We start from the raw sequence: 27,249 nt of genomic DNA, 5'->3' as shown, positions 1-27,249 counted from the left end.
GTTCTGTCTGAGTCGTAGTGACGGGCCGCAGTGGTCTGTCTGTCTGCCGGCCAGCCAGCCCTCCCATTAGCTAATTTGAATGGATAGGGCTAGAGAGAGAGAGAGAGACAGCAAAGCAAGAAGAACACAGAGGAGGAGATGACAAGCCACACCGGTCCTCATCAGGGATTGGAGCCAGAGACATGGTGGTTATGTTGTGGTCGGCATTCTTACTGGCTGAGCCAACAAGGCTCTCCAACACTGTCTTCACCACTTAACCACTTAAGACCTGAGGCCAATTAAAAAAGATGTTTTCTAAATCCTAACACTTTGAAAAAAATACATATATTCAAAGATTTGCACAGATTTTAACGATTTTTACAAAAAATAGCAGATCTACAAGCTCGTAGTGCGGCACTCGGTGCCGTGCTATGAGCTTGTAGATCTGCTATTTTTGAATAGCCTAAAGAAATATAAAAGTGACACAGATGCGTTTCAGGTCTTAATGGGTTAACCACTTAAACCCTCTATTACTAAGTAAACCGGACATGAGTTTTGCCTCTGTACTTGATGTGCTCTTTTAGAGGGGATCTACACCAAATCCCTTTGCCAAAAGTAGCCGATCTACAAGCTCACAACGTGTCGCATTGTGAGCTTGTAGATCTGCTTTTTTTTTGGCGAATAATGTTTCCCCAAGAATTGCGATGCTACGTTTCAAGTGGTTTTACCTATTCTACCACCTGAGAAGGCTTCAAATACTCATCATCCTGACCTTTAGACGTTGTTCAAACTGCAGGAAAATCGGGTTTGTTTATGGTTATGTCTGAGACTCTGAGTCATAGTGACATGCCCAGTATCGGGTTTGTTTATGGTTATGTCTGAGTCAGAGTGACCTGCCTATATATGGGCATATCGCGGGTTTGTTTATGATTATGTCTGAGTCAGAGTGGTAGCCAATTAAAATTGTCTACTGGGAGGGCTGACCGCCGGATGGTCAGCCCTCCCAGTAGCCAATTTTAATATAGGATAGCACCTTTTTCCAAGCACTTTACAATGTTACATTCACACACCTACAGCACAGCAACAACCAGACCTGCTCACCACGAGCAGTTCTGATTTCAGTTATGGATGGTTTCTTTATCGGTTTAGCGCTTTGAGATATTGGCTCTAGAGGCAACCACACACACACACACACACACACACACACACACACACACACACACACACACACACACACACACACACACACACCAATCCTCCTATAGATGGCTAGCCTCCTAGAGATAAATATATGGTTTTGTTACCACTGACTTCTCTGGTGTGATATCCTCTTTAGATCAACAGAATTTGATAAAAGTAGTGGGTCTTTACATGTCAGAATGATCAAACGTTTGGGCTATCCAGCTGACGAAGGCTGGATAGCCCAACCGTTTGTTCATTCCGACATGTAAAGAATAATAAAAAAGTCAACTCACTCTTGCCACTCTTGAGTGGGACCCACTACGTTTATAAATGTAGCCTCCTAGAGCAGTGGTTCTCATCCCCAAAGGGGTCCCCACATGATTTTTTTGGGGTCCCCAGATGACAGTGAAGTGACAATCTAAGGACTTTTACGACCTTTTTAATACCTAAAAAAAAGAGAAAGAAATAAGACCATTGCTGCATCAAAAGTAATCAACAAACTACACTATAAAAACTGGTCAAATATTGGCCAAATTGTCAAGTAATATAAGAAAGAGGCAAAAAGTCTGAAAATAGCCGATCTGCAAGCTTGTAGATCTGATATTTTCACAATATTTATCTGTGTAACCGAGTCAAACAAGTGAGGGGGTCCCCAGTTCAAATAATATTATTTTGGGGGGAGAACCACTGTCCTAGAGAGCCTCGCTGTAAAAAGGCAAGCTGTAACCAAATGGACCCGCCACCTTGCCAACTAAAACACCTTGCCATGTACATTTTGTTGTCAACACTGGTTCGCGGTGGTGCTTGTGGTCTAATAAAGGTGTGGCTTAAACGCACTCTACCAGCCTTCAGTGGTGGAAAAAGGACTCAAATGTTTTACGTAAAAGAATCAATACGCAAACGTAGAAATACAATTAAAAGTCCGGAAATTCAAAATGTCCCATTTCAAGTTTTCAAGTGTATACAAGTCTTTTGAAAATAGCAGATCTACAAGCTAATTTAGAACCCCTATTTTCACAATGCGTCGCGATGAAAATAGGGGTTCTAAATTAGCCTAATGGCAGTGCGCTGTACAAGAAAGTTGGCAGTGGCACCCACAGATTGGAATTTATTGATAATATAGATAGATAATCATTGCACTAAATTTTAAATAAGATAAGTCATGATAACGTATCAAAATATAAGGACACAAGTGATATTACTGATGCTGCAATACCAATGCTAGTGCCTACTTTCTACGTACTGATACTAAATGACTGTGACGTCAGAGGCGGTCTTCCATGAGGATATTATGCTGTGCATGTACAGTACTGTACATGCTGCAGGTGATCTTTTTCTAAGACACTGGTTGGTCAGTAGTTTGGACTGTGTTAACTTTGTTAAATAAAGACCTCACCATTGCGTCACTGCAGGGGTCAATGTCTGTTTCTTGAGCTACAGCACATTGTCCCTCTGGCTGACTGACTGAACACTGAGATTATGTCTCTGCCATAAAGTGTTGTTGTTGTTTTTTAACATATAGGCACCACAGTGGTGTAAAGTAACTAAGAACATTTACTCAAGTAAGGTACTGTACTTAAGTACACCTTTGCAGAATTCTTACTTTGCTGGAGTATTTCCCATTCTCAATACTTTTACTTCTACTCCACTACATATCAGAGGCAAATATTGTACTTTTATTCCACTACAATTATTTGACAACTTTAGTTACTAGTTACTTTGCCCATTTAGATTATTATTACGAAACATACATTAACCACTTCAGCCCTATATAAATTTCGGCCATTTGAAAATAGCCGATCTACAAGCACACAATGCGACGCGATGTGACGCATTGTGAGCTTGTAGATCGGCTATTTTCAAAAGATTTTAACCGTTGAACTTGTGAAATGAGACATTCTGCATAATGAGTACTTTCACTTTTGGTACTTTAAGTATATTTTGATGCCAATACTTTTGTTCTTTTACTCAAGTACATTTTGATTACCAGACTTTTACTTGTAACAGAGTATTTCTACACTGCAGTTTTGATACTTTTACTTAAGTGAAAAATGTGAGTACTTTTCCCACCACTGATGGGCACAATTAAGACTCAGTGACCCTGTCTGTTTCCCTAGACCCTGCTTGTGTCATTTGAAAGGGCGTTTTGGGGTCCAATCTGGACTCTGTCAAACCATTAATCTATCCTCGAAAATGGCACAAGTATTAACCCCTGTCCTTCTCTGTCCTTTTTCTATGTCCCGGGTAAACACTGGCTTCAACTGCTGGGACAGGAAAGGCCTCATTAATGGTGTTGTTTTAGGTGCCATTTGATTGAAACAACTTTAATGTTGCTTTCACAGCTGCCTGGGTTCCACTTCTTTGAGCGTAATAGTGGTAGTGGTGTAAATAAATCACATAATGTATTACCAGCACATAGAGGAGATGAACAGTGTTTATATTACACTGCCTAACTAAACCCTGGGCCAAATTCAAGGAACTTTATTCTTTTCATGCCCTTTTATTTCTCTATTGCCTCATCACTATTTTTGAAACATTTTGAAAGTTAAAGTGGTAAATTATTCATTCCAATGAAAACGTATTGAAGGGGTACTTCACCCATTTTTCAAACTTATCTTTGTATAATTGGTCCTCATTAATGGTCATGAGATGGCACATATCTGCCTACTACTCGCTCTGTGTTTCATAGGGTACTTCAGAAACCTGACTACCAATGACATCATCGATAGCCTATAGGGATTCCAAGCTAATAGAAACTACAGCCTTTTCTCTCTTCCTGGAAAGTTACCGTGCTGAAAAAGAAGCCATTGTTCTCGTGTAAATCTTTTTTTTCCTACTGAACTGTCCATAGCCCACCAATGAGACACAGAGAGAGTAGACAGAAATGGTACCATCTTATAAAGACCATTAACACATTGACTGCCAGAATTAAAACGATGTTTTTCATCCCCATGCCGTTTTTTACCTTATATTCACGATCTTTGGAGAGCCACGGGAGCCACGATGTGTACACAAATGTAAACAACGGGTGTCTCGGGGTGGGGGAGGGTCTACTCCAGGGTTCCCCAATAGGCGGCCCGCGGGCCATTTGCGGCCCGCGAGAGGCAACTGTCTTTTTTTTTTATTGTCTGTATTACTGTTCAAGCAGACTGTAACAGACTGTAATTAAATGGTTGATTCTGGATTTATTTTGATTTTCAGTATGTACAACTGGCTGCTGTTAATCTGACTGTAACAACCAAATATTTTAAGTAAATGGTTGGTTCTCAACTTATTTTGTTATCATGGTGCATTTTTTCCTTCTGTGACCCTCAACACAGGATTTAAGAATCCCAGGCCTAAAATAACACAGTGTCAAATTAGCTAGATTAGAGAAAAAAAAAAGAATAAAAAACACATTTTGTTGCTATCGGCTGCTTTTGTTGAAAGCAGGGCAAGTGCTCCTTTAACAAGTGCTTGTGAATAAATAATAACTGAATTGGATCCATTGAGAACACAGGTTCTTTTTTATTTCTGTGGACATGCTCTGAGAATAAATGAGGCCTTCCTTCCCCCATAGCCTCTCAGCCAGGTATTCTAACCTGTGTCTCATTTCTTTGTGTTTTGTCCCCTCAGGACGCCCTGAAGCCGGCGTTCACAGTGGCCAGCCTGCCGGGCACCGGCGCCAGCAGTGCCCAGTCCTCCACGGTGCCCACCACCTCCACCACCATGCAGGTGAGCAGCGGCTCGTCCTTCCCCATCACCAACTACCTGGCGCCCGTGTCGGGCGGCGCCAACATCAGCGCCAACGGCACCATCCTCAAGGCCGCCGGTGGCACCTCGGGGGTCATGCAGCTGCCCGGCGGCTTCACCTTCATGCCAGGTACTGAGGGGGAAATCTCTGGGGGGGAAGGGGGGTGGGGTACTTAAGTACAATCTTGAGGTACTTTTACTTTACTAAAGTATTTCCAATTTTCAATACTTTTACTTCTGCTCCACTACACCTCAGAGGTAAAATATTGTACTTTTACTCGACTACAATTACTCCACTACAACAAAAAAACTTTAGTTACTTTGTAGATTTTGATTATCATTGCAAAACATGCATTAACCACTCCAGCCCTATATACATTTCTGCCATTTGAAAATAGCAGATTTTCAAAAGAAAAATATTTTCAAAAGATTGAGTGAGTGAATGAGTTAAGTAAAAAATGTGAGCACTTTTTCCACCACTGGGGTTAAGGCATAAATCAATGCTTACTTTGTTGTTTAAAAGTGTCACGCAAAAGTAGTGAAAATAGCCAATGTACACACAATGCATTGAGAGCTTGTAGATCTACATTTTTTTTAAAAACATTGAAAGTGGTTAAAGGACGACTTCTCCCATCTTCATATAATAGGTCCTCAATAATGCTCATGTTAATATGGTACCATTTCTGTCTACTCAGTCTGTGTCTCGGAAGGAGGCCTGTGGACAGTTCAGCAACCCGCCTACCAGTGACATCATCGATGGGGAATCCAAGCTAATAGAAACTGCAGGCTTTCTATTCTATTCCTGGAAACTTTGCATGCTATAATGGAAGCCATTGTTCTAGCGTTATCTAAATGAAAAACATCTAAATAAAATAATTTTTCAAAAAATGTAAAAAAAAGCCTAATGATGATTTAGTTTCTGAACTGTCCACAGCCCCTCCTCTGAGACACAGACCGAGTAGGAAAAAAGTGTACATTTTATCATGAACATTAGTGAGGACCAATTATATGAAGATAGTTTGAAAATGAGTGAAGTCGTTCTTTAAGTCTCTCTGTGGGGTTAGAAAATATTGAACTAATAGAAAAGTATTAACAATAGCTTGTGACTAGATAATAACTTCATTGGATGGATCTGAGCCCAGGTTATTTTGTCTATTTCTTGAAAAGTAACGGTTTGTGACTGACGGCGACTATTATGATGTAGGGCATTGGTTCTCAAACTATTTCATGTCAAGGACCCCCAAATTGATATGTATTTGGCCACAGACCCCCATCTGCAAGTGTGTAGTTCCAGGGACCCTCCAGAAGCAAAGATTTGAGTTACAAATGTTCGCTTTAAAAAATATTACATTCAAAGATTTGCACACATTTTCACGATTTCTGAATAGCCAAAGTATAAAAGGTGAAAGTGGTTAGAATGCTATATTAACACATTTTGCTGGGGACCCCCTGGAACCTCCCCAAGGACCCCTTGGGGGTCCCCGGACCCCACTTTGAGAACCAATGTTCTAGTGAAATCTGAACATTGGTGGCATATAGGAAATATGCTCCTGTTGTCTAAAGTGTTCTTATCATCGTGCTGTGGTCCACTTGGGTCGAGAGGAGACACTCGTTGGGGGCCTCTACGTGTGTTATGTAAAATAAATGATGTTTTCTACCTCCATGACACGATTAGAATTTGAATGGCACCGAGGCACGACCTCAAGTCACTAGTCTGTGGCGGTGTCGTCCCCCCGTCCCCGAGGCCGTTTATATATCACGCCGCGACACCGTCATCCCCCGGTCAAACACACTTTACAAAAGCGCCCGGTAACCAGGAAAAAGCCACATGCATGAGGCTCAGGCCTCTGCCTTTGATTGCCACTGTGGGAGAGGAATAATTAGGTGAGAGGTACACAATAGACCCCGTAGAGAGGGCTGACGAACATGGCCTATAATTAGTCATGAATATTCAATGTTAGGGGTGAATCGGTTGGCTCGTGCTGAAATTATAGGTTGAGGTGCATTTCAGAGCCACAGCTCCATGACACAGAGTGGCCCTGAACTAGAGGTGACCCCCTCATTAAGGGGACTTCATTTGGGCTGCCAAATAGCCATTATCGTTTTAGTGATTATTCTCTTAACCCATTCAATCCAGGGACGCATCTGTCATTTTAGATTTATTTTGCTATTCAAAAATAGCAGATCTACAAGCTCATAGCGCGGCACTCTGCTTGTAGATCTGCTATTTTTGAAAAATCGTGAAAATGTGTGCAAATCTTTGAATATTTATTTTTTTAAAGCGAACATTTGTAACTGAAATATTTGCTTCTGGGGGTCCCTGGAACAACATATTTTACAAATGTTCGCTTTAAAAAATATATATTTAAAGATTTGCACAAATTGTTATTATTATTATTATTTTTTTTAAATGCAGATCTACAAGCTTGTAGTGCCGCACTATAACCTTGTATAATGCTATTTTTGAATTGCCAAAGAAATCTAAAAATGACACAGATTCTTTTCCGGTCTAAATGGGTTAATATTTTTTTCAATTAATCAAGTAATAGAGAACGTTTTTTTGGGGGGTATTTGTATTTTTATTTATCAGACATCCATGCATTGATACAGTTTTATCATATTTTCTTTGTACAGCAGTGTCACGTGAAATAGCCGATTACATCGCGATGCATTGTGAGCTTGTAAATCAGCTATTCTCTGTATGTTGTTTTTTAATCGAAAATTGTATTAAACGATGTTTCTATGATATAGACATACGTATAAGTGATGGCTATTCTGTCTACATAGACGATGAGGATTTGGGGACACGACAGCAGGCTCTGATTTGGGGACCTATTTCTGGAGTTGTGGCCTGAGTTGTGGCCTGGGCCGCAGTGTGGCGGTACCAGGCACCCTAAGCTGTAATGCCAGCCTGACAGTGTGTCGCGGGTTCGATTCCTGTTGTCTCCCCCCATTTCCTGTCATTCTATTGTCCTATCTATAAAGGCATAAAAGCCCCCAAAAAAGAGTTGTATTTACAGGGGCATCTCTTTACATGAAACACCTCTTAATATTGGGCCTGGGCTCTGTTGCACAAGGCGTGAAACTCAATAGTCTTCAATAAGCAGCAGACAGTGAGGTAACTAACACGTGGCCAGATGTTGCATTGTGTTCTGACTGAACCACGCAGAGACGTGACTGATTTCACACTTCACAGACACGATGCCCCCGCCAGCAGATCTTCTGTGCCCTTTTGACAGGCTCTCTCTCTCTCTGTATTTCCACTTCCTTTATCTCTTATTTTCTCTCCTTTCTTCGCCCCAGCTACTTTCCTCCCTCCCTCCCTCTCCCTCTGTATCAGCCAGCACCCCCACTTCTCCACTCTCTCTCTCTCTCTCTCCCTCACCACCTGTCTGGCACATGGCAGCAGTGCCAGGTGGAACAACACCCTCCTACACTAAAAGCGTCTCAGCTGACGGCTTGAAAAGACCTTTGGTGGAGCTTAAGAGCTTTGTTCCAAACTGAAACAATGGACACCTATGAAGTCACAATTAAGTGATGAAATAGTGATGAAATAGTGTTAATAGTGACGGCTGCTATCAATATCATTTTCACAAAACCCAATATTTTGCATAAATCTTGGAATGACGAGCAATCGAGCATAAATGGTAATTGGTGCATTTATATAGCGCTTTTATCCAAAGCGCTTTACATAGATTGTGCATTACATTAACCCATCCACACACACATTCATACACCGATGGCGGAGGAAACCGTGCAAGGCACCAACCTGCTCATCGGGAGCAATTAGGGTTTCAGTGTCTTGCTCAAGGACGCTTCGACACTAAAGGCCTTTGTGGACAGGGTGCGATTTTTCGCACGGAAAAAACGGACAATATCATTTTTTAAATGAACACATGGTTCTCAATGACCTCATGCACACCGGATCCGAATTTACCGTGCAGCGATGCGATGCGTTTTTTTCCAATCGAACCCAGTTTGATTTGTGCGTCTTTTCGCATGCGGTAAAAACTGATTGACTAATCGCACCCTGTCTGCAAAGTCCTTAAATCTGGGGGAGCCCCCCAGCCCGGGATCGAACTGGGAACCTTGCGGTTTCCAGTTCACTCTACCCGGCCACTCTACCCCTGAACCACTGCCGCCAACTCCCCCCCAACCTTCCATTCCACACAGAGCCTTTAGGGGAATGTTGTCTTACATGGTGTGCACAACGTGCACATAATGTGTGAATGTCTGTGCATGCCTGTGACTGACTGCACGTCTGTCTCTCTGTCTCTCTGTCTGTCTGTCTGTCTGTCTGTCTGTCTGTGTGTCTGTGTCCTTCCAGCAGGCACTCCTCTCCCCCCCGGCACCCCCACCATTCCTCTGAGCCAGCTGCAGCAGCACTCCCTGGCCCTGCAGGGGCAGCACGGCCAAGCCCTGTCCGCGACGCAGCACGGCCAGCAGGGCCAGCAGGCTGTGTTCCGCTTCCCTGCCGCCGTCTCCCTCACAGGTGACACTTGGGCTGAGACTATTGATTATTTATGTTTCTGTCTAATAACAGAAAAAGGTTACATTTTATATACAGTATATTAGGCCTGTCATTAATTACTTGAGATATTATTCGCAATTCTTTTTTTGCAGAATCGGCATAATCGTGTTGAAAAATATTCATACTGTACATTCTGAAAATGTTTGAGAAATAGTGGAAATGGCAGATCTACAAGCTCACAACGTTGTGAGCATGTAGATCAAAATACACCATATTTAATATTTTATACTCAAAATCCGTTGCCGATAATAGCCGGCCATAACACGAGGCTACCGCTAACTATAGGCCTACCGTTGGCTATAAAATAAATAGCAGATATACAAGCTCACAGTGCGTCACTTGGTTGCCGCAATGTGAGCTTGTACATCTGCTATTTTTGAAGTGTTTGAACTTCTTTAAATTATTTTGAATTTTTTAATTGGGGTCCGCAGCCAAATATATATATCAATTTGGGGGTTCTTGAGAGAGGCATGAAAAAGGTTTGAGAACTACTGATTTAGAAGGCATTTGTAGAATCAGCCCCAGGTCTTAATGGGTTAAAGGTTTGATTATTTTTAAGTATCGATTAGTACGATTTAAATGTTGCACCCGCGCCACTGCCCGCTGTTACGCCTGGCATTAACGTACAACGTGCTTTTTGAGACATTAACCATCCAGACGAATTACATCTACAGCTGCTGGTAAAATGCGATAGTTCCTATTAGAATGGGAGCTCTCTCTCTTTACCACCGCTGCTGCTGCTGCTGCTGCTGCTGCTGCTGCGCTCGTCACGGTTACATTTACAACCTTTACAGCCTCATCATGCTGTCATATTTCTGTCATTTTTAATGACTTCCCATTCGTTGGAGGGCTTTGGTCAGAGAGAACAGATGACAGCATCTGATACAAAGTTCTCTTTTATTTCCAGTGCTTTACAGATGCAACACAAATTAAGTTGCTTGCCATGTGTTAGGGTTTAATCATTAAGTAAATATTGCCACGGGGAAATCCCTGTGTCCCAGGACAGTCCAGTTACACTACTTCGGCAGAATGGTCTCACATTATTGAAGAGGGGGGACAAGAAGGAATATCCTGTCAGATGGGGGGTCGGCGGCCAAAATGGCGCATATCTAAAAATGTTTTCTAAACAGTATGTTGCTATATCAGCGGTGCTCCAACTTTTCCATGTTTAAGGACCCCCAAAATGATATGTATTTGGCCGTGGACCCCCATCTCAAAATATGTTGTTCCAGGGACTTTAAAACAAATATATATATATATATATTCAAAGACTTACATTTTCCACGATTTTTCAAAAAAGATTTGTGCTTATGAACTTATATATCTGCTATTTTTGAATAGCCAAAGGAATGTCCACTTTATATACTTAATGTGTGCATCTGTGCGCAAACATTTATGTCCTTTAATGTGGATTTGAGACTCACTGCATCTACACTTCTTCATTAATGTGTATAAATGTCTCCTGTCACCTTCAGAGGTGCCGAGGTCCATTGGATCTTCAGTGTACCGTGGAGGATATACATTTACACCTGAATGTGCGTTTTAGGATCCCATTACTTCCTGATCACACAGATTGCATGTAAATGCTGTGTGTGTGTGTGTGTGTGTGTGTGTGTGTGTGTGTGTGTGTGTGTGTGTGTGTGTGTGTGTGTGTGTGTGTGTGTGTGTGTGTGTGTGTGTGTGTGTGTGTGTGTGTGTGTGTGTGTGTGTGTGTGTGTGTGTGTGTGTGTGTGTGTGTGTGTGTGTGTGTGTGTGTGTGTGTGTGTGCGCGTGTGTGTGTGTGTGCTAATGCTGCTCTGACACCACATATACAAGAGATTGAAAATATACATTGATAATGTGTATTATATCGTCTCTGTCGGGGTGGAAACCTTATGGGAAAAACATTTTAAAATAGTTCAACTAGCCGATCTACAAGCTCACAACGCGTCGATGTAGATCGGCTAGTTGAACTATTTAAAAAATGTTTTTCAAAATGGTAAAATACGGTGAATACGTTTAGGCATAAGGGGTAAAGCGGCGCACAAGATAGGGCCTTATGTGTCCAAAACTGCTACCTTTCAGGATTCAAAATTGACCCCCCCAAATAATCATATTTGAAAATAGCAGATTGCGAGGCGCTATGAGCTTGTAGATCGACTATTTTCAACAAAAAATAAATCTTCTACCACTGAAGTAGGGCATTAATTCACAACAAAAAAACACAACAAGTTAGGATATGGAGGTTTCTTCCCCAGCAACGATATACAGTACTAATAAAAGTGGGTGTGTTTGTATGTGTGACCCTTTCCTCCAGGAGCAGGGATGCCCCAGCAGCTCCAAGCCATCCAGGTCCATCCCAGCAGCTCTAACAGTGACAGCAGCCCAGAGATACACACCTCCACCAACTCCACCGGTATGTATGCCCTCTCTAAACTGAACCATGATCGCCATCTGCTGGAGGAACATTGCAACAAACTTGTCTTTTTTTCCCCCTCTGTGTTACTTCTACTCAGTGGTGTAAAGTAACTCAGTGGTGTAAAGTAACTAAGTGCATGTACTCAAGTCCTGTACTTAATTACAATTTTGACATATTTTGACTTCCAATTTTCAGTACTTTTACTTCTACTCCACTACATCTCAGAGGCAAATATTGTGCTTTTACTCCACTACAATTATTGGAAAACTTTAGTTACTAGTTACTTTGTAGATTTTGACAAAACATACATTAACCACTTCCTCCTCTTCCGTCTTCTTCCTCATTAGCGACGGTGAGTCTCCCGGCAACCATCGTCACGTCCTCCGTGGGCACGTCGATGGCGGGTCACATGATGTACCCCAGCCCGCACACGGTGATGTACGCCTCCAGCGCCATGACCGACGGCGGGCTGGCCGTGCTCAACGCCTTCTCCCAAGGGCACTCCCCCATGCAGGTGTCCCACGCACAGGGCCAGGACACGGGTGAGTCACTCACTGGGCACACACAACGCTAGCCGGGGCAGACAGGCCTCCTGGGTTCAAAGAATAACTGCAGAAAACTCAAGTTGTTTGGTTTTAAATTACAGTTACAAAAATACTGTACTGTACTATACTTTCCCCAAAAAAATATTTCATTGTCTTGTATGGCATTGGTTCTCAAAGTGGGGTCCGGGGACCCCCAGGGGTCCTTGAGGGAGTTCCAGGGGGTCCCCACCCCAGCTAAATGATGGATAGTTAGGAACCAAATGGACCCTTATGGGTCTGTAACTCAGAGAGTGTACAAATGGAACCAAATGGACCCTAGCGGGTCCATTTGGTTCCATTTGTACACTCTCTTGAGTTAAATTGATTTTACAATATAAATTGGGGTCCCAGAGATAGAAATGCCATTAAATGGGGGTCCGTAGCCCTAATGCATGTCAAACTGGGGGTCCTTGAAATTAAAATGGTTGAGAATCACTGCTAGAGCTGTAAAAATCTTCTCTTATGTGGGGTCCCTGGCGTCTGTTTTCTAATGGGGGTCCACGGGCTAAATGAGTGTCAATTTGGGGGTCCTTGACATGAAAAGGTTTGAGAACCACTGTTGTGTGGCAAACGTCACCTATCCAGTAAACTAACTACTGTATGTTGAAGCTGGACTGGACACTTCACGTAAGTTGGTGGCAACAAGTGGCAGCCAAAGGTAACCGTTTTGATTCTCGTGCCACCCGCTGGTACCCAGCCACTGAATCTCAGTGCAGTAAATGTACAGCATTTCAATCTCTTAGTGATTTTGAGTGATACATCACTTGTATTTTTGCTTTAAAATAATGCATAATGCAGCTTTAAAGTGAACTAAAGTATTTTCAGATTAGTTGCTGCTCAGTGCTTTGTGCATCGTGTGAGAACAAAGTCATCCATGTGTTCACCAGGTCATTAAAAACACCTACAATGGATAAATAGTTCACAGAACAAGTGTCTTGCACACTCTTTCATCTGAGGATACCGCAAATAGCTTTTCCTCTGTTAATGCCGGTACATGTTGGGTGACGGGTCCGAACCAAGCAAATCATTTATGCACACCAATGACCAATCCAATGCAAAATATTGAGAAAGTTCAAGTATTTTGTTTCTTCTTGTAAAAAAAAAACAAGCCAGTAGCATCAATAAAAGAAAGGGAGAATATTAGGGCTAGCCTATAGTTTGGCGAGGCAAAGAGAACATGTTGAGTTTCACTGGCTCATCCAAGAGCTGAAGCCCGACCATGATCTCTTCAGAAAATACGTTAGAATGGCACTGTTGGCTTGACGCCTTATCCTATTTAAGTGGAAGGGTGTAACACCTCCATCGCATAGTCAGTGGATTATAGATGTCATGCAGAATATCAAAGTGGAGAAAATTGGAGGTACTCTCAACAGCCCCACAGGGAGATTCCACAAAACCTGGGACCTATTTATACAATTTGGGAATAACCTGCCTGGGCTGGAAGTGGAACTATAATTCCATAACTGTACCACTGCCTATGGTTTGTCCTATTCTTTTTAAACACACTGTATCATTACTTTCATCTGTGTATTTTGTTATGGGGCCAGGCTTCCAGCATGGACCCATATTGTTATTCGCATTATTCCATTTCTTCTTCTTCTTCTTCTTCTTCTGCCGTTTTTGCCAGTTCTGGCTGAACCGTGCAGTCGCTTTTTATGAAACTCGGCCATATGGTAGCTGGTCATGAAAAACGATCAAAAAATAAATCTCACAATCTTTCGTCAAAAGGTGGCGCTATAGCACTCAGTTGAAAATGACAACTTTGAACAGGTACAACTCATGCCCTGTTTCACCTACAGCCATGAAACTTCGATGCACACATGCGTCTCCTCATGCTGAACAACTTTCACACTCTGACTTTTGACCTCTGACCTTTAGATCTCCCACCATTTTGAATTATATGAAAAACAGTTAAAACCTATCTCCTCCTGGGATTTTTGAGTAATCTGCACGAAACTTTTTACACATGAACTTTGGACCTATAACAAAAAACGTTTGCAAAATATCTTCCATAAGTGAAAAAATGAAGCTTTAATGAGCCAATGAATATTGCAGTTTTATGACAATTATTCATCTGCCCCTAACACATACATGCAGACTTACCATTCTTTGAAACTTTGCAGAAATGTAAAGGGCCATTCCAAATATCACTGAAACCAATCTTACTCCAATTGGTCAAACGGGGGCGCTATAGCAATTTTTTGAAAATTGAAACTTTAAACAGGCAAAAGTCATGCCTCGTTTGGCCGACAGCCATTAGACCTGCTTACACATGTGCCTTGACTAATGAGGAACACATCTATCACGTTGACCAGTAAGCACCGCCCTTAGATTGTCCGCAATCTTGAGCAGTTTGAAAAACACTTAAACCCAGGATTTTTCAGCTATTTGCGTGAAACTGTATCATCTGTGTGATCTCCTTTTTCACAGGTTCTTGTCTGTTGGTGGCTTCTCGCTTAAATGTGTGCCCCACAACCTGAAGGTCACCAGTTCAAGCCTCACTTGGTGCAGACTTCATCTGAGTTGCATTTCACACAACATGACTATCAATGAATACATCTGCAATTGTTAAAGATAACATGAAATACTTAATTGAGTGTTTTTTACATAGAGCTGATCTACAATCTCACAACTTTTCAGATAGCAATGAGAGTATGTTTTTTCAATGTATAACATACTTCATTGTGAAAATAGCCAATGTACAATCTGACAACTTTTAATGGTTTGTGAGCTTGTAGATCGGCTACTTTCACTAATTTTGGTTCTGAGGAGATGTACAATTTCTTCATTGGTAAATGGTTTGTGAACGAGTGATCTTAGTGTTAGTGAAACAGGGGCTTGGGTCATGACAGAAGGCAAGAGTTTGTGATCCTCAACAGACAATATCAGCCTGGACAAAGATATAGCACTATAGGTAGTGTTGCAGCTACCTAAGAGTGCTTCATGACCGTAAGGTTGCCGGTTCAAGCCTCACTTGATGCAGACTCATTTAAGTTGAAATGCAAAAAACATGACTCAATCTATTCCGTTTCCATGGCGCTCTCTCTCTCTCTTCAATCTATTCCATTTCCATGTCTTTCTCTTCAATCTATTCCGTTTCCATGTCTCTCTCTCTGTCTCTTCAATCTATTCCATTTGTCTCTCTCTCTGTCTCTTCAATCTATTCCATTTGTCTCTCTCTATGTCTCTTCAATCTATTCCGTATCTATCTATCTCTCTCTCTCTCTCTCTCTCTCTCTCTCTCTCTCTCTCTCTCTCTCTCTCTCTCTCTCTCTCTCTCTCTCTCTCTCTCTCTCTCTCTCTCTCTCTCTCTCTCTCTCTCTCTCTCTCTCTCTCTCTCTCTCTCTCTCTCTCTCTCTCTCTCTCTCTCTCTCTCTCTCTCTCTCTCTCTCTCTGAGGGGTGGCCATAGCTGAGTGGTTAGTGAGCCCGCCTAGGGAGACAGAGACTCTGGTTGACCCAGGTACGATTCCAGGCCAGGTCAGCAAATGTGTCGATGACATGAAATTTGTCCCTGAGCAAGACTCTTAACCCCTAATTGCTCACAGGCACTCATTGGAAACAAGACCGCAAGGACTTTCATGAACTGACCTGTTAAAGGAATTATCATTTCTCTCTCCTGGCCCCATATTATCGCTGCTTGCAGCTATATTTTGCATTTGTAGTTTTGTGATGTGTATAAAACAATACTGCTAAGTATAGTAGCATGGTATATATCGCGTCCAGGTAGCTCAGTCGGTAGAGCCTCTCGCCTTTGGATCACACGGTCAGGGGTTTCGATCCCAGGCACCGCCAACTCAGCGTATGAGTAGCACGGCTTGGGTGTGGCAAGTCGTGCGGTAAGTAATGGGAGCTGATGTGCTGAGGTGTGGCGCTCCACCTTCAGCAATCCATCTCCCAGGGTTATCGGCTGATATTGAAGTCCCTCCGACCTACCTACTTACTTACACAAGTGTAAAATAATCGTAAGTGTAGCCTACACAGGAAAAGTCCGGTTTTGTGAAAAGCACAGTGAATCAATATACGTCCTAACGTGTTGCTATATCAGTGGTTCTCAAACCTTTGCATGTCAAGGACCCTCAAGATGATATGTATTTGTCCGCGGACCCCCATCTCAAAATATGTTGTTCCAGGGACCCCCCAGAAGCACAGATCGGAGTTAAAATGTTCGCTTTAAAACATATATATATATATTCAAAGATTTGCACAACTTTTCCACAAGTAAAAAATAAATAAATAGCAGATACTACTAGATCTGCCAATTCTTTTCTGCTATTCTTTTTCTGCTTACATTTTTTTGCTAAACGCGTTTTTTCCTCTCTGTGTATTCCAGGTGCAGTTTCTCAAGTGTTCCTCACGGGTCCACCAGGCACAGTACAGATCCCTGTCTCAGCGGTGCAGCTACATCCAGTACGGCAAGATCTCCATTTTACAAGTGAAACTCTCATATTCCCTTATGCAACCGGCATGCTCATTGACCCTCACTAAATGCATCCCGACAGAACACAGAGCACAGGGAGGCACAGGGTTTTGGCCTGGCTCCGTACTATATGTACTGTCTATACTTATGGACGTGGATGGATTATGCACCTGGTTTATGCCTGTGTGACACAAAACGGTGCACAAAAACAAACAAACAAACAGCTCTTGGAGTGTTGCATGGCTAAAGACTGATTTGTACTTTAGTTGCGTTGCTGGTGTCGCGCACTGAAAATCAAGTGGTGTAAAGCAACTAAGTACATTTACTCAAGTACTGTATTTCCAATTGTCTATACTTTTACTTCTACTCCACTACATCTCGGAGGCAGATATTGTACTTTTGCTCCCACTACAATTATTTGAAGACTTTAGTTACTTTGCAGATATAAATTATTTTACATTATAAAACATACATTTATTACTTTAGCCTTATTTTATACCGAGGCTATTTGAAAATAGCCGATCTACATGCTCACAACGCGTCGCATCGCGACGCGTTGTGAGCTTGTAGATCTACTATTTTCAAACATTTTAGTACTTTTACTTTTGGTACTTTAAGTACATTTTGATACCAATGCTTTTGTAATATTAGTAATTTTTTTTATTCCAGACTTTTACTTGTAACTTCTACATTGCAGTATCGATACTTTTACTCAAGTAAAACATTTGAGTTATTTTTCCACCACTGCTGAAAATAGCCAGTTCTACAAGCCACACCGACGCATTGCAGCGTGAAGCATTGTGAGCTGTCGGTGTTGTGCTATTTGCGGGGTGTGTGCGACACCAGAGTGCACAACTAAATATGAGTCAGTCTTCAGGATAACCAGCACAGTCTTTGTTGTGGTGGGTCAAAAGGCTCACAGTCAATTCAAATTGGTTGTTAACAATATTTCGTGATAATGTTGTAGTGCAGGGGTCTTCAACGTTTTCAGCCCAAGGACCCCCAGCTGAGAGAGAGATGAAGCAGGGACCCCCACTATATTGTATAAAATTGCCTTTTTTTGTTTATGTGGTCTGCTCTTTTTTTCCCTCTACACCGATAGCTCTTAGCCAACATTCTCCTCAGAAAAGGGATGCTAGGGTTCAAATGGTTAAGGTAGAAAAAAAAATCATATCACACAAAGATTTGGCGGACCCCCTGTAGTAACTCTGAGGACCCCCTAGGGGTCCCGGACCCCCTGTTGAAGACCCCTGTTGTAGTGGAATGAGAATATACTCAATCCTGTAACTGAAATCATACAATGTTGTCTGTGTGTTGTTGTGTGATTGAATTACAGCACCATATGATCAAGTCATAATTATGTTTTGGTAGACTTTATGAGCCAACGGTTGTTTCAGGGAATACATTTATAAATGATTCTACCCTTCTTTTTTTTTCTCCCCTATAGGAGGCCATTAATTCATTTTGGCATTCATTACAGGGCATCATGAGTTCGGCCAGGACACCCAAAACCCCATGACCCATTCAAATTGCATTATGAAACAAAATGTGAGACGCCAGAGGGTTTAACCCTTTACGCACACTATATACTAACTAGCCTGGGACCAATTGAATCTGCCAGTGCAAAAAAAAATAATTGCCCTCTGCAATTTGGGTCTGGCACCGCTCCGTTGTGAATCCATTTCCTGCTCCTGAAGTCTGGGGTGACCAATCAGGGCCCAGTATTCAAATATGGGAGACTGTAATTGGTAGTTGGTTGTAGGTCTAGCCAATAGAGCGTCGCAGTTCCCGCCCACTTCCAGTTGCCGGAAGTAAATACTCAATGCATTTTTCCCATTGACTTTTCCGAAAATATTTATATAAATTAATTTAAGCCTAGAATCAAGCTATCCAGGATCCTGGTGAATCATGACCATAAAACGTTTGATTCTGTGAAAACACTTTTTTGCAAACGGCAAAACAAAGGGTATTTATTAAACATAGTATATCATATCATTAAATATAAAATTTAAAAAATCACAGAAAAAAAGGTTTTATGGTCATGATTCACCAGAATCCTGGATGGCTTGATTCTAGGCTTAAATTCATTGATATAAATATTTTTGGAAAAGTCAATGGGAAAAATGCATTGAGTATTTACTTCCGGCACCCGGATTCTGCGCAACTGCGATGCTCTATTGCGTCCAAAGCCATTCTTTTAATCCCGCCCCTTGGGGGAAAAAAACGTCCTCATAGAAGCACCAGACTCATATCCACGCATTGATATAGTCTGGGGGCCACACGAGCAGCCAGGCTAACTATAGACTTCATTGTACATCAAGCAGATCTAACAAGCTCACAATGCGAGGCACTGAGCTTGTAGATCTGCAGTTCTTTGCAGAATTTCTGCCCATTATCCCTGACATGCCCAGAATAGGGATGCTAGGGTTCATATGGTTAATCCCATAGATATAGAAACCTAGATACCTCTCATTGGCCATTCGCGTGTGCAGTTCATTGGAGCGACCTGTATCGCGACGGCCATTTTGGAGAAGGCAAGCTTCCTGACTCCTGGCCAATCACTGCGCGTCTTTTCAGGGACTTGTCAGAATCTAGCTGTATAAAAATATTCCGTTATATATTTTTTATACAACTCGATTCTGCCAAGAAAGAAGGGCTGTAAGGCCAGTAGTCAGGAAGCTTGCCTTCTCCAAAATGGCGCCCGAGATACAGACGCCTCAGAGCCGGAGGAGGCGTCTACCTTTTATATCTATGGTTAACCCATTAAGACCTCAGGCGATTCTTAAACATTTAAAAAAAAAAACTAACTAAAAAATCTAAAACAGTTTTTGGAAAAAAAATCAAAAATATTTTTTTTTCAAGATTTTTCAAAAATAGCAGATCTACAAGCTCATAGCGCGGCACTCGGTGCCGCGCTATGAGCTTGTATATCTGCTATTTTTGAATAGCCAAAGAAATCTAAAGTGACACTGATGCGTTCTAGGTCTTAATGGGTTTATCCCATCAGGCATGCATAGAGCTCTGTCGTGACCCCCCCCCCCACCCCCAGCATGCACCCGGTATGCTAATGAGGCTGTGGGTGTGTTCCAGATGGTGATTGGACAGCAGTCGAGCGGCAGCAGCAGTAACCTGACGGAGCTACAGGTGGTCAACCTGGATGCAGCACAGAACTCTAAGAGCGACTGACTGACGGAGCGAGCTGCCTTAAGGGACACACAGATGGACTGACATCTCTATTTATTGATGCCTTCCCACAGAATTTTTTTTGCATCACATTCAAGGGCATATGTGTGGCTGACCCTTGTGAGTATATGTTTTAGTATATATATATATATATACATATATATATATATACCGTATATAGTATATTCGCAAAAGCATAGAAAATATATCGAGGTGTTCACTACATCCTTCATTGGAGCCTATTTTCTATACCATAGAAGGTGTTATTTTTTTTGTGCGTGTGCTGCGTGTGTTGCTTATTTTGTGGAAAATCTGTAATGGCTACATACTGCAGGTGTGACAGCTTCACACCCAGCCAAAGACATTCATTTTGACTGAATGTTTGAGTGTGAGAGTCAGTGTTTTTGTGCACAGCGTTGTGCATTATCTGGGGTTTGTAAATGGGCGGGGAAATGGATATTCACTTAAAGACATTGGAATTGTAAATACTTTTTTTTATTTTTATCAAAAAACCTTGTATTTGTAAGCCTGTTTTTAGTTGGTGCAACAGCATGTAGTTTCTTTTTTAAATGTAGCTATTTTGTATGTACATGCAAAAGGAAAAAAAAGGATTTACACATTTATGATATGTAAATTAATGTAATATAACAACATATGTTGATTTACTGTAATAGACCATATTCACACGGTGGCCATTTTGGAATTTGACATTGAAAATGCCACCCCGTTGCTGTGGCAACTGGGGTGGCATTTCGTTGACGTAATGGCAATATGGCCGCCGTGTGAATATGGTCTATACTGACAGGAGTCGAGTTCAAGAAAAGGTTTTAATAAGTACACTTCATAACAAAATGGAACGAGAAATGCTGAATATTTATGTTTTGTTGATTGTGACGATTCCCTTATTGAAGGAATGGAGTTTTTTCCTCAGTGCTGCAAACTGTTACACATTTTACAGTTCCATTGCTGTCTTTGTCCATAAAGAACCATGAATGTCCATGTATGGAACGACCCCAGAAGCAAAATGTGAGGCTTCCTCAGGGAGGAATCTAGGAATATTGTGGAGTGCGTCAGTAAATGGGGAAAATGTTGACGGCAACATTTATCAGAGCCTGGGTTTTTCAGCAACGATCTAAATGCAGGCCCGTCTTTCTCCACTCTTCTTAAAAAATGGTACAATCTGTGGTTAAATACTTGAAACTCATGGTTAACATGAGTTATTAATACATTATGGTTAATACAGTATGGTTAACATGCTGGCAGTCCTCCTTTTGACAAGATATTGCTTGATTTATTTACACCAACAAAACGGTGCCACAAGTAGAGCAAAAAATTGGCTCTTTCTTTATATTTAACAATTTAAGAGAGATTACACCCTCCCATGATCTGGTGGTGCCAAACAACTAAGAATAACAAAGTAATTGCAAAGCAATGCATATTTTACTTCTAAATGCTGGCTGATTTTTATTACATCATAAACCTGTTGCCCTGCTACGAGTACCAGACTGCAGCTATGAGTGAATTTACGTCTCTGTAAAGTTAGTATTCACTTCCAAACAGGGCATTGGATAAAAAACACTGTTCTTTTTATCATAAATAGGCATAAACACTGTAAGATAGTGGTACTGCCACTTCAGTACTACATAAAGGCATTGGTGTTTCTTTGTATGGTTGTCTCTCTCAATCTCATTTCCCTGTAGTTTCACTACTGTGACATTACACTGGCATAGGATTTGAAAGTTTTTTGTATGGATCACAAGATCAATCAATTCGGCAAAGCGATGTTTTCAGGTGCTTTGAGAAATATATTTTTCCAGTACAATCTGACGGCCCTATTATAGCTGACTGCAATCTGTATGAACGTTATTGCAGCAATCATTTTTTTAAAGGCTGAACCAAGTGAGACCTAGAGAGCCTTCTTTCTGCACCGCAGTGCCTCTTTTACAATGGCTGATTTCAAAAAGACAACATTCATATCGAGGGAAATTCTAACTGTTTCTTTTGCAGGCTATCTATCTCACCTTTTTAAATTTGGACCTTTTTGTATGTTGTACTGCCACTCCCTCGGGGACACAAACATGTTTGTCTCAGTGTTACAGAATTAGAAGGATGACTGGGCAGGGTGGACTGGCAGCCAAAGAGAATGTGACGGGGGACAATGCTATGCCATGCCAGCTGATGTTTGCCATCATGTGATGGCACTGGTACTAGTAGGGCTGTCACGATTACACATTTTAAGTTGATGATTAATTGTCACTCAAATAATTGTGTTTGGCCTTGAACATATGAAGCCTTTTAGGCTTCGTAATCAGAAATTACACAGGGAAAATATGACAAATAACTGAAATATTCAAAGAAATTGACATCATTTTTATTATGTCAAACTAGCAGAAATAGCTGATCAACAAGCTTACAACGCCTCAAAAGTGAGGCGTTGTAAGCTTGTAAATCTGCCATTTCTGCTTTTTTTAATATTTGAATGTGTGAGAATCTTTCAACATGGAAACTAAATTCAAAAATAATTGCGATTATCTCAAATAATTGCAATTAGACGATGTAATAATTGTGACAGGCCTAGGTACTAGGACATTGTCTTGCTTCACTCGTGCCTGATTTGTACTTAGTTTCACACAGCGAAAATAGCAGATCTACAAGCTCCCAACACGTCACACAGCATGACACGTTGCACAGCTGCTATTTTTCGTGTGCGACACAATGCTCAAGTGTAACTCAGGATTTAGTCTTTGTGTATAATACGCCACCCTGCTCTGTCCATTGTATGATGTTAGCTGACATTGTTATAATGAAATGGTAAATATTTGATAGCCAATTTTTCATTCATCAGTTTCTCCTAAATGATCCAGTGTTTTTCTAAAATATAGTTTTCTGGGAAATTTACTGAGTGGTATTAGTCTTTTTTTCACTTTGTCATGAGAACAGTTACTGTTTTGTTTTAGGTTTTTATGTAATATCATACATGTACAGATTACTCTTTTTGTAATAAAAAAAACAGAATGAAACATGAAAATGAGCATTTCGAAGCAGTGATGAGAACTCCTTACTGAAGAAAGCATTTTGTTTTTATTAATGGGACGGATAAGGTTAAACAAAGCCATAATGTCCTGAATAGAATGTAATACATGGTGTATGGTATGGTAGCAGGCAATAACCGGAGATGTCTAAAGAGGAATAAATGAAGCAATGCCCTGAGTGCATGAGAGAAAAAAAGACTGCAGTAATCACTTAAATTTACCCCTAAGAAGCAGTGGATGAATGAAGAATGCACCGTAAACGTATAAATTATGCATTGCACAATGACTGAAAACTCAAACTGAGAGTGAAAGAGAACTCTTACAATTTGGCCAGTTTTTATAGTATAGTTTGTTGATTACTTTTGATGCAGTATAATGGTCTTTTGTTGTTGTGGTATTAAAAGTTCTTAAACTGTCACTTCACTGTCCTCTGGGGACCGACCCACAGGTTGAGAACCACTGTTTTAAGGAAGGAAATACAAGTCCTGTACATCTTTACACAAACCCCACCCTACGGACACTACTGAGCCCAAGCGAAGCAGACACCTCCATGATGCGTCTATTGTAGAAGTCTTCATAGAGACCCACAGTGTTGTGAAGTAAGACATCGTGTTTCCCCGTCTTTAAGAAGAAAGTGCTTGACAGCTTAGAAATCATTGTCCTCTTTCTTTTGTTACCAATGAAAAATAAAGACGCATGCATTACACTGGGCAATATCACTATATTGCTGTGTTACTATATATATATATACATATTAATATAGTACATATACAAGACAGGTTGGAAACGGTTTGATAAAAAATGTCAGATGAGTGCATTAGAGAGACATGCTGGCAAGGAACCTGCTAGTAAAGAGAGAATTGTTACTCCTGATCAGAGAATTCTTCTTCAGGAAAGGTTAGAAGACATGACACAGGATATGATACACAAAGGCCTTTATGGAGGGCTTTCAGTTTATTGCAATACACAGCCTGGTGAAAACAGCAATCTGATTAACGCTATTATAGAAAAAAGCAGTGTACTTTTCAAATTGGATGACATATTTTGTAATGTGCAGGTTAGCAATGTTCAAGAGGCACATGCAATAATGAGCATTATAAGGGATGTATTTGATGATGTCAGCAGTGATGAAGACAATGCAGATGTACTAGAAGCACCATTCAGTGAAATGGAATTATCTAAATAGGTTAATTTTTTGTGGGTGTATATCATGCACAATATACATCTGGTGCTATGCTGAAGCAGCTTCATAATCTCAGGTACCTGTAAAAATGTTTAACTTGTTTTTGTTTTCTTGTTTGATCTCCTTTCCCACGTCTATGTAAATAACGATATGATGGGAACTAAGCACAAATAGACATTCACCCACCTTTTCCTGGGTAATTGTAAGAAATGTACATTTGCCTGTAAATCAATAAAACATGTCAAAGCTTCAAAAACATTGTCACATTCATACATAACATTGCGCATATGGACATGCTGATGAATCCAATGAAGTTTGTAATATAAAGCTATCCTCTCTCGGTGAGTATATAGATACAGTAATTGTATACAGTATGTATACAGTAATAACTACATAGAGGTAACCAGTAGTGGACAAAGTATCAATACTGCAATTTAGAAATACTCTGTTACAAGTAAAAGTCAAGATTAAAAATTGGTTGAGTAGAAATAGAAAAGTATTGGTATCAATGTACTTAAAGTACTCAAAGTAGAAATTACTCATTATGCAAAATGTCCCATTTCAATTTTTCAAATATATCAAATGTATACAAATCTTTTGAAGATAGCAGATCTACAAGCTCACAATGCCTCTCATAGCGACGCATTGTGAGCTTGTAGATCGGCTATTTTCTAATGGCCTAAATCTATATAGGGCCAAAGTTTTTAATCTATGTTTTTAAATAATAATCTATTAGAAAATAACTATTTTTAAAATAATTGTAGTGGAGTAAAAGTACAATATTTGCCTCTGAGATGTAGTGTAGTTGAAGTAAAAATACTTAAAACTATAAATACTCCAGAAAAGTAAAAAAATACATCAATATTGTACTTAAGTACAGTTTTTGTAGTGTGTATAGATACATATAGTATGCAGTAATAGCTAGATACATAGAGGTAACATGTTTTTATGAAAAGCAAAAATATGCCAAAAACAGAATTGTGAATTATAAAGGACAAGTGGGTCCAGGTATACATAATCTACATTAATGGAACTTTAATAATCAATGTACTAGCATCAAATCAAAAGACAGATATTGATAATAAAATAAAGGCTGCACAGCTCTTGATGTCATGATGCAATACACACTTTTATTAAAACAAAGAAACATATATTTCGACAGGACAGTCTTCCTCTGTGTCTGAGGAAGAGTTTGGCTATATTTTAAAACAAGTAAGCATTGCATTGTGGATATCAGCTGCGCATACTCCTTTTATATCTACAGTGGTCAGACCCTCCTCAAAATGTGCATGTGCTCCTTCTACCGTTTGCTTGATCATCCAAGAATACACCTTTAGAGAAAATAAATTCAGTCTGTTGTGACCATCTTTAACTGTACCAAGGTTAATCTGAAAAGTTCTCCAGAATTTTTTCGAAATAACATATTCAAAGCATTTAATGTCGTACAAAAACTTTATTTCCAAATACAAATATTGGAGACAAAATATAAAGCACAGTATGTTATGTTGCACATGTTCTTTGGGGAGTAATACATATTAGCTGTTACAATACCATATGTACAAAACACTGGTAATGGTAAATGCTAAATTGAACCTTGCGGTTTGCAGTTCACTCTACCCGGCCACTCTACCACCTCTCTACTGGCGGCCCCAGTGTATGGTTCTCCTGTCTCAAATGACATTTCTTTTTGTAGTCAAGGATCCACTGTACAACTTTTCCTGCATCCAGTTTGTGCAGAGGATTGGCACTTTGATTTTTGAAACTCGCTATTAATCTCGCTCGAAATTCTACTGGGAAAGGTTTCCTCCGGTTCTATTTTGCTGGGTGCACACAGCCCAGAGCCCTGACGTCACAACATGTGGACCGACGCCCACTGCACTCTGGTTGGTTGGGGAAATCCCACTTCCTTATACCCAGGACAGGCTATGGTTGGTCCAGGCTTTTATTTTTTAGCAAAACTAAACAATAAAAGCCTGAAGATCGATGCTAACTTCCTGTTGCCACGGAGAGACGAGAGAGGTATCAACTCGACAACTCGAAAGTCGAAACAACTCCTACAAAGGAAAGAAAAGGCTCCACGTCTCCTACTTTTGTTAGTGAATTAACAGTCTATCTGGAGTTTGGACTCATGGTGTCTGCTACGCTGGTAGGTTATGTTGTTGTTTATCCCTTAGTTCTCTAATTGAGCATTGCAAGTTCAGTAGCCAGCTAGTTAGCTTGAATGGCTAAAGCTAAATAACATTAAGGTCTACAAGCAGTGTTGCCATGTCCGCTTATTATTATTAGTGACATGATTGATTGATTGCTTGATTGATGTACTTTATTTAGTAAGACATGAGAAACAGTACATGGAAGTACAATTCACAATACAAGGTCTACTAATACAAGGTCTACTAAACTGGATAACTCGTAAAGCACTAAGCTTGTTTAAAATTAGTTCCCACGCTCACAAATCATGATGGACTTATGGACATTGGGCTTATGTTGCTGTGAAGTTGCTTGTAAATATTGGTTAGTTGCGGGTTGCGTTTTTTTGGGATTGTTTATACATTTCAGTTGCTTATTTGAACTTGCTTATCAATTTTTAAATTATTTTAACCAGTGGTTCTCAAATATTTTCATGTCATGGACCCTCACATTATTATAGTATTTGTCCCCCCCATCTGAAAATGATTTGTGCTAGCTGTAGTATACAACCCTCGTGGACGTATTTACGATTCTGACGTTTTCAATCTACGAGAGTTGTAGGGTTCACCCCCCCATGGCCAGCTGGACTTTCTGCACTGTGCCCTGCAAAGTACTTCAAACGTGTACAAATTGAAAATAAAGGTGCTTACCGCAAAGCCCCAAATGTTAACGACTCCTACGGGATAGTAGTGATCCCCGTAGAGGTATATCTTTCAATAATGAAGTATTTTAATCCAGCTTGTGTCGGAATCTTCACTGTTCTTCTTTTGTTTAAAATGAGTTTGAACTGCGCAACAGCGATTTGGCGGTCGGGAGGTGTATTGATACATTGTGTGTTCA

At 40.7% G+C, this 27,249-nt stretch overlaps 1 protein-coding gene across 5 annotated transcripts in view; it reads left to right on the top strand.

Annotated features, from left to right (window-relative positions):
* LOC311059189 (serum response factor-like) overlaps positions 1-20,686 on the top strand; it is a 45,199-nt gene extending 24,513 nt beyond the window's left edge. The window contains exons 3-8 of one of the 5 annotated variants that reach the window (XM_084076887.1): positions 4,777-5,023; positions 9,221-9,385; positions 11,721-11,819; positions 12,170-12,364; positions 16,744-16,814; positions 19,915-20,686. In XM_084076887.1, coding sequence (XP_083933013.1) covers positions 4,777-5,023; positions 9,221-9,385; positions 11,721-11,819; positions 12,170-12,364; positions 16,744-16,814; positions 19,915-20,010 — 873 coding nt within the window. In that variant the 3' untranslated portion in view covers positions 20,011-20,686. Of the gene's footprint in view, positions 1-4,776; positions 5,024-9,220; positions 9,386-11,720; positions 11,820-12,169; positions 12,365-16,737; positions 16,840-18,271; positions 18,379-19,914 lie in introns of those variants that run through there. The other 4 variants (XM_084076889.1, XM_084076885.1, XM_084076886.1 and 1 more) reach the window with 4 other exon arrangements.
* Positions 20,687-27,249: the final 6,563 nt, after the last annotated feature.

This window comes from Gymnoscopelus microlampas, assembly GCF_963454915.1.
Source record: "Gymnoscopelus microlampas genome assembly, chromosome: 13".
NCBI classification, from domain to species: Eukaryota; Metazoa; Chordata; class Actinopteri; order Myctophiformes; family Myctophidae; genus Gymnoscopelus; species Gymnoscopelus microlampas.
The sequence above is the reverse complement of the archived record's forward strand: the minus strand, read 5'-3'. Positions and strand labels throughout refer to the sequence as shown.